This window comes from Lissotriton vulgaris, chromosome 4_1, assembly GCF_964263255.1.
Source record: "Lissotriton vulgaris chromosome 4_1, aLisVul1.2, whole genome shotgun sequence".
Lineage (NCBI taxonomy): Eukaryota > Metazoa > Chordata > Amphibia > Caudata > Salamandridae > Lissotriton > Lissotriton vulgaris.
Window position 1 is genome coordinate 1,130,119,355 of NC_141691.1, and position 9,031 is coordinate 1,130,128,385.

Consider the following 9,031-nt stretch of genomic DNA (forward strand, 5'->3'; position numbering starts at 1 on the left):
ACTTGTGGGCCGAATGCTGGTGGAAATCTATCTGAATATTTGTTTTATGAAATTGGTTCAAAATTCAGAAGCTTGAACCCGTTTTGCCAAAAAATTTATAATAAAATAAATATTTTTTTGTAGCAGCCAACTAATATTCATGTAGAGGAACTGTGATCTCAGTTGGTCGTGTTGTCCTGCATGTCTGTCTTTTTAGTCCATGTGTGTCAGTTGAACCTAAAATGTCAGCCTACACACTATAATGAGCATGGAAGCACAGGCATGTTTATATTTTTCTCTGCCGTTCACTCTGTCCCTCACTTCACTAGATACCTTCGAAGCGTGCATCGGGCTTGCCTTAGTCATTTTCTGTGTTTGAAGCGAACCTTCACACTACTGGACTAAATTGACTGAAATTATGTTTTATTCCCATTTACTCTCTAAACGTTTCTTGTTAGCCTCCTACTGCACTACCTTTTGAATTAAACGGTCACACAATTAGGTAAAATCTCTCTCTTAAGACCAATGACATTCCTAAATGTTCGTATACTCAAACGTAAAACGTGCTAGTTTTTTTTCTCCAAATGTGAGAAAGTTAATTGTTTTCAGTGAAAGGGACTGGCTACGTTTTTCAGTTCTTTCTCATTTTGTTTCAAATTTTAAAAAAATATTTGTACAGTATCCATAGTTTGCTTTTTGTCTCAAATGGTTATTAATTCCTTTTGGAATAGGTACGGCTTTGAAACAGTATAGCTAGTCTGGCAACCCAGTTACTAGTGGCAGTATCCACAGTGCCTGTTACGGGGGTGAATACGCCTTTTATGGGGAACAGGACTGTGTCAAACCTTTTTTACTAACTTTCATGAAATGGTCAATAAAAGGCTAGATCATTTTCTATCACAGCGATATTAACGACTCTGGCCTATGTGCACAGATTTGATTCGAAGACCTTTACTGGATCTACCCATACAGTTCCTCCTACATACAGTAAAAGATGAACTTTTTTGATAGGATCTGCTCCTTAATCTTCAAACAGATAGTCACAGACGTTGTACTCTGGATCCTGACATTTTGAAGGCCGACACCTTTTGCTGGAATCCCATTTAGCTGTCGTGCCAGGCTCAGGGTATCTTTGAAAACATAATACACATGCCTAAATATATACAGAAGGGGGCTTTTAGTCAGTTTTCTTAGTCTGTTTATCTCAGACATCATTCATACTGTGGTTCTGTCAACCAATAGCGTACATCATGGCCAATGATCAGCTCGTATCAGTCAATGGCTGTCTTGCTTGAATGAGGGCATTTTGCCTGATCACGTGCACCAACGCCTGAAAAAGAATGATCCTCACTGTTGGTGTGGCTTGACTACTGAGTCACTCATTTTTTTTTTTAGATTTTGAATTTTTTTTGTCATTATTTTCATATCGCATATGTTTACGAAAAAGGTAAGATTTATTGGCTTTCCTAGTGCACGTTTCAGGTTAAATTAATTATACAATGTTCGCTGACAAGGTTAGCATACTGCAGTAGTATGACTGCGTATTATCCGGAGATATAGGAAGAGATTTCAGAAGGCATCTCTTCTAATCTTTTGGTATGAGTAGTAAGTTCACAGAAGATTGAAAATTACCCAGACTCTAATTTTCTGCTGAAAACAGATTCGAAAATGATTCGGTAGTTGGAATTCCAAGAGAAATGAATGGTGCTTTCAGCAAAGCTATATGCATCAGCTACTGTCTTTATCTGAAACAGTCGCTTGATAGTAGTTATAAGACACACAATACCACCGCTGCTTTCGCACATTGACGTCTTGTTAATGTCAATTTGTATGACAGATTTGTTAGTGTAGTCCTGTAAAGCAGTTTCTTATAGTCTCTTTCCAAATGGCTATCTTCTAGGGTGGTTCCGCCATCAAATTTGATACAAAGAGTTGAATTCTACAACTGTTTATTGAACTGCATAAGCAAGTTACTCCCCTGAAGGCAGAATCTTCTTGCCTTTCGGTTTATGTAGGTTATCTGGATCTTTTTCCTACTTTTCCTGAACAGCTTTGAAATTCCCTGCATAGGGTGGATGTGATTCAGAAAGTAGGTAAAGGCCATAAGAAAAAGCCACTGTGACTGGAAAAGTGTAGATTACTTGGAACAATGTACGTGGAAATCTTTTTGGCATCCAACAGACTTGAGGATGTTTAGTTACAGGAAAGTAATGTTACATTTGTATATTGGATGGGCTTTTTAGCCAAAGATTATAAAGAACATGGGCTTTCATCCACGGTCATGGCACACTTTGTGACCATATTCATCTATGTCGTGCCTCATTCTAAATCCTAGAGAAGCCAAATGACCCTAACATTGTTTTAGATTTCTGACCTAGAACGCTCAATTTTAGGATTTCCAACTCTACCACCATACCCTTTTGATCCTAGCTTCTTTAAACCTAGTCCCTGTCTTGAGAAAAAAAAATTAGCCTTGTTTATTTATTATGGTAATCATGCAGTGCTGAAGGTCAGGTGGTTATTGGCAATTGATTAAAGCAGCTTTTTTGCGACATCTTTGTGTTTAGAACAAGTCCAACTAAGTATGACTAAGAAGTTGTTTTATCCCATGAAGTGCCACAGGATTTTCCTACTATAAGAGTACGCGCACACAGATCTTTCATTTAAGCTAACATGGGTAGATCTGTGGAATGAAATTAAATGTGATTTCTTTCCTACCAATCACTAGCTGAAGTTGGTAGTAATGGGGATTAAGAGAAGGCTTTTTATCAAAGTAAAATTGTCAGACCTAGCCAACCAAAGGACACAAACAAATTTAGACTTGCAAAAAATTCACCTTAATGCTTTAAGGCCTCAGTCGGAGGTGCCCACACTTCTCCTGTCCCCACAAAGCCAAGGCTGGTCTCCAATGTTTGAAGTATACTCTACAACAGATTAGAGTCTATATTCTCTGATAGTTAAATTGAAGTGGGGAGAAAATTCATTGTTCTGGCTATACCCTCTACTGCACCCTCCCAAAAAAACATACCCATGTTGACCCCTTTAAAGTTTAGAAATGGGAGGATTCTGACTCTTAAATAGGGGAGAGACACAGTACCTCAACTGTTGAGCACAAAGTTTAAACCCGAGATCTGAAGTTCCCTTTTTGAGAAGCATTAATTTATCGCTTCCGTTTACTCCTCGTTTATATTGCTCTCTAACCAAGAGTTCAAATCCTATTGTCCTTAAGCTGCCGATATGCAAATGCCTACAAAAGGTCCCAATGAATGGCAATTAGCTCACTTAATTTCAGTGGCACTAGAACACAAAAGTCATAGATCCACCCTAGTAAAGATCTTACGACCATCACCTGTCTTTGTACAAAAAAATCACCAAGCCTTGCAACAGAGGAAAGGGTGATTATAGTCCGTTTCATGACCACTTCATCCTAGGTGAGGACTACTCTGTGAACTTGCAACTTTGACCTGGCACCAGTCTGCAGAAGTCTCCCTTCTATCTCTGAGAATGATGGTGCCGTGGTGCTCTCGTAAACTTGCATTTGGACAGCTATAATTACATTGCCTGTACCATTATTACATAGTTGTAAAACTTGTACAAATTTTAAAAACATTGCATGCAGGCATGTGCTGGCCACTCTGTTCATCAACCAAAGCGCCACGGAATGATTTTAAATGCGCCTGCAATAGTAAGCTGCCTGCAAGGTGCATGCGGTCTACTTCAATGAAGCCATAGTCTACCTAAATAGAATTGCCTGCAGGTGGTATGCTGTGACCAGCTAACTATGATCTGGAGATACATAAACATTAGCAGTGGGCATAACTCACTTAATTCCATGTAGCAGGATCAAGCAGAATTAACCAAACTTTCCACGAGACTATGCAATAAGAATAATTCTGCATTTAGCACTAGTTTTTTAGCCCATGCCACTGAGAACCCAGCCCCAATCCACACTCTTTTTAGCTGTTTTACACCTATAGGTTATTCTAATCTTTCTGTGTGGGGCGATCTTCCGCAGGAAAACTTTTAAGAAGCAAAGTTAAAAAAGTTTACCAGCTTCACTCAGATGACGTTTCTAAATTTGCCAGATCTTCTTAGGCAAAGATTGTATCCTTGCCCGCCTCTAACATAGTAATTTACCCACACCTGGCATATGATGAACATCTGTTAAGGTACTCGGCTGCGTTTCAGGTCATTCACCAGTGCATACCAAACTCCTAAATGCAAAAGGGTATTTTAGGTTCCACCACCACCTCTGCCTTCCTGAAAACCAATTCATGTTGCTGAACTATTTTCAAATTTTGCATGAACCTGATACATCCCTCATGTGCATAGTCAAACTATAAACGTGAAGGTGAGTCATGATGAGTGATCAATTGCGCATACTCCAGACACTTGTTTTTTGATTATTGTAACCTGACTATTGTTGATAAAATAGATATTGTGAACATCTGAGTCATCCAAATGTCATTTTATGTAACTTCTCAAAATTGCCATTGATTCTTTTTACCTTTGACTAATCGGTGAGCTGCTGTTCGGTGGCTGGTTTCTTGATGCTGGTGGACGGCTTGGGAGGTGTCAGGGTGATGACGGTTCAAGCAGTGGTGATGAAAGTGATGGCGCATTGCTTGACAAATTGCTCTGCTTTTATCCTGTTTTCTTGGAGTTGTGGTTAAAGCTGTTCTGCAGTTGGCCTTGAGGCATTATGTAGCGTGTGTTCTAACAAAGTAGTCCTGCTGTGTCCATGCATTTAGATGTAGTTAAGGAAGAGCGTTAAGCACCCTGGATTGTTGCCAACCGTACTAATTTATGCCGGTTTGCATTGGGCTCTAACACGGTTATCCACTCCAGATTTGCAAGCTTTAGGAAAAAACAATGTTTTCATGTTTTCAACCCTCGCATGCTTGAGCACAAATTACTAGCATGGCTTGCTGCCATTTTGCCTCCACTTCACTGCTTTCTTGTGTGAACCCCCTTGCACTTGAGCATGCATGCGAGATCTCCACCTACGTGCTTATAATAAGCATCCGTCAAAGCTAATTATCTAATCAATTCTTTGCATGAAATTAACCAGCCTTTTTTCATTCATCTTCACTGCATCTTGTTTGATATTGGTGCATGCTCTTATACACCTTGTGAAAGAAATGTATGTTTCATTAGTTGTTTTTTGTTTAGCCCCATGTCTCACTAACCATTCCATGTGCAAATGGTACAGGGCTCCATCTCACGACGACAGGGCACCGTGGAGACCAGCTACGAGTGGTGATGGCAGAAACACACGGTATATCCAAGATCAGAACCAGAAGAATTTAGGAGGGATCCAAAGTGTGCTGTACCAAGATAAACTCATGACAACCCTCTGAAAAACTCTCTCACCCTAATATCATCAACCATCAAAAACACTCGTCACCTTCCATAACCTCACCTGTCTTCTTCATGGTATGGGAAGGATATTATGCAAACGCCATGCTTTAAGCTCATCCCTCCATTGGTGCAAGTGCCTTGTTTATATTTGTATGCATTCTTGAAAAGAGCTAAATTATGTTTGTATAGTAATTATATAGAGAAATGTGTTCAAAATTAGCAGAGTCTCAGTGGATTGAGCTGTCGCGCGAGAACAATCAGTTTAATTTCTAGTTCATGTTCTTAATAAGGTTGTCCGAGGAGCTTCGAATCCAGGCACGAAGCAGTGAGTTAGCTGTGTATGTTTTAGTATGCAGCAGTTTACCGCCTCACTCTATTCGTTGTTTCATTGGTGGGTCTTATGTATGTACTGTATCAGAGTCACATCTTTCTTTTGAAGCACGAAGGTTCAATATGCAGGTCCACATGCAATATTCTAGTTGCAGTTCAGTGGCTCTAACGGTTGCAGCAAAGGGATCATGCTAACTGGGAAACGTGTGCATCTTTTAATGTTTTTAAAAACGTACAAAGGTTTCGTAGGACCAACACCACAAAGGGTTGAGTGGGGGTGGGTTGAGGGTGGAGGGAGGGAGGGAACACTTGAATTTTTGGGGTTTACCTCTTCAGTGCATCTGTAATTGCTAGCCTAATGATTGTATAAGCTGAAAACTGCAGACCCAAAAGTCCAAAGGATCTTTTTGCTGCTATAATACAGAAATGTTGTCAATGATGCCTTAACTGTGGGTGCTTTTAGGTCTGATTTTTGTGATCTATTATAATTTTAAACATAATGCAGATGGTCATAGAACCAGGCTTTAACACTACATCCTCCCTATCCAGGAAGTGTTTCACCCTCTTGTGTGCTCTTATTATAAGCACTTACTGCAAAGGGTATCCCTCACATTTTCCAAAATTTTGCTTGTAGGCATAAGTGATATGTTTATCATTTGCTTGCTGCAGTTGCATCTTCATGTTAAATTTGTTGCGCTATACATAAATGGATTTTATTTTCACGTTGGCCTTAAAGCTGTGACCGTCTAGGACATATTAAAAATGATATACCCTCCGTTAACGATAATTTAATGTTAAATCAGTTCAAAATTTGAATTTAGTGTCCTGTATTAAAAGAATGGAAGGGTTTACCTTTATTTCAAAGCAGGATTTTAAATTGTTATATTTCCTTTAAATTATTTTGGTTTACAAGTGCTTTTCTTTTGTCATTTGTTTGAATTTTCGTTGTATGTGCTAGGTACAAATAAATATCCTGCTGCTCTCAGTTTTTTATTTTAGTCGTGCGTTTCTTGTAGTTTGATTTCTAGTCGCTCTGGAGTTCCCAGTTATCTTTCTTGTCTGGTTGTGAATAGGTTTGCTGATCATCAGTGGTGGATCATTGTGTGGAATGCACACGTGAATGAGGGCAGGGTGTTTGACAAACAGATCTTCATAGTGACATTGCACAATGTCAACCTGGCCCAGGAGGAATATTCTCAAAGGAGTGGCGTCAACATTTATTTTCTATGGGCCTTTTCGATTTGGACCGCTATGGAGGAACTGCCAGTTTGTGTCAATGGTCTTTCAAATGATCGATTCTGCGGCCACAGCGTTTTTTTTTATTATTATGGATTTGCTGTGTTTGCCACATAATACCCTTTATCCTGCATAATCTGTAGATTACAGCAAATAGATAGTGTTTTAGCTCAAACGGTATTGTAAACAAGGCAATTTATTCCTGCATACTGGAAAAACATTCTCAAAAGTAGACTAGTCAACTTTCAGTTGTCTATTTCTGTATTTGGGTGTTGAATTGATACTAATAAGACAAAGCTTTTCCCATTGAGTTTTACCATCTGTACAAAGGACAAACTAATGTGGAAAAATATTCCAAAATGTTTCGCATTAGGCCGGGTCTATTTGCTTTTTATTGCTGCAAAATTTACTCAACTCTGCCGCAAAACTTGGCCCTCCTCTACCACATAACTCACGGGGCCCAGCAGATCATCCCATGTCGAAAGATAATTACCCTGAGTAATAATGTGTCCTGTCTGCCTAAGACCAATTAGTTTATACTTCCTTAATTGCTCTAAAATACAAACAGAAGTCAGAATAAAGTGCCTCCCAATGGGCTCCGTTTGGATTAGGCCACATCTTCATTCATGAAGTTGTGCATGGTTGAGGTCTAGCAGCTATCTGCAAGGCATACTGTTTGTTACCTGTTCTTTAAACAGAGTGACGTTTGGCTCCCCCCCCCAGAGGAGCATTACTCGCTTCATTCTAGTGGGTATTTGTGTATCATTCTTCATTCCAGGAAATGGTTCGATTGAAATGCATGTGGGACTATTTTACAACTGAAAGTACACTCACTCATCACTTTGTCCCATTCAACACTTTATCTTCCACGCAGTTCCATACACATAGCAATTCTTATTTGCCTCACTTACCCCAACACTAGCAAAGCCAATAGAGTAGGCATAATGTGAAAAACAACTGTTGTGCATGCAACTCGTGTAAATAATGTTTGTGAATGCTTGTGCTTCCAAGTGTTGGCCCGTAAAAGCCATAAGTCTTGACTTTGCCAATGCTTGTTTGGGCCGCAGTGTTGAGAAATGTTTATTGTTCAAGTTACAGTGATCTATGAATTTTTGATACATGATGAGTTCTGCAACATCTCAAGCCCTGTATCGGTAATACTTCCTGTGGGAACAACTCGTGTGGACACTTGGCTCAGTCTTCAGCCTCAGGTAACTTACAAACTGGGAAGCTTCACTGTGGGCATTGAGCAATGGGCACATCCACGCTGATGCAATCTGGGGGCTCTTCCAGTGTGGCTTACTCATGAAGATGTGACTAACTCTGTTTAATGTCAAAAAAAACTCGCACCAAAAGCCACGGTAAACATGTAACACTATTCACAATACACTGAATGCCTAGTTCAACATTGTACCCAGCCAGAGGCCCGACCCCTTATGTAGGACAGTGAGCATAATATCCACCCTAGCATCCAACTTAACAGCCTACTGCACATATCAAATCAGGCAGAATTCCCACCACCGCAGGCAAGCAATGGTTGTTTATGGAACAACCATTCATAGGTTTGTCAATTATATTCCAACACGTTTAGACTGAAGTAGTAAGAACAAGGGTCATTAAAATAGATAATCTCTGAGTTAAATGCATGGGTAATGCAATGGTGTTAGCAGTCCATGAATCAACCCACGCTCGAGTACGACAGGGATTGAAAGGTAAGGTGACTGGTACGTTCCGGATACATTCCTGATCTGTTCCTGATTGAAATAAGTGAAGAGATTTTTGGCCATAACCTTAGACAAACTCTTTATGTATTATCTCTACACCTCTGTTGAATATGGAAGATGTTGCCATGGGTGGGGCCACGACCTGTTAGAATTTTGCTTTTGTTTGTTGGCGCACTCACCCTTTACATAGACGTATCATTCAGTTATGCTTCAAAACAGAGTTGGACCCTTTGAGTTTGTAAAAGCTCACTAGCCATGGTGCACACTTCCTGCACCGTTATGCGGTTCCATAGAACGCTTGTCAGAGCATCATTTCCAGGCTGCTTGGGCATTCTGAGTAGTAAAAAGCTGTCCATGCAGCTGATAATGAGCTGGGTTATGAGACATTATTTACATGCCTC

The 9,031-nt window shown here is 39.9% G+C and overlaps 1 protein-coding gene across 1 annotated transcript in view; it reads left to right on the forward strand.

The window, feature by feature from the left end:
* The window catches only part of EPB41L4B (erythrocyte membrane protein band 4.1 like 4B), a 903,230-nt gene extending 896,575 nt beyond the window's left edge, over positions 1-6,655 (forward strand). The window contains exon 16 of the mRNA XM_086965372.1: positions 5,192-6,655. Coding sequence (XP_086821498.1) covers positions 5,192-5,339 — 148 coding nt within the window. The 3' untranslated portion in view covers positions 5,340-6,655. The remainder of the gene's footprint in view (positions 1-5,191) is intronic.
* The last annotated feature ends 2,376 nt before the right edge of the window (positions 6,656-9,031 follow it).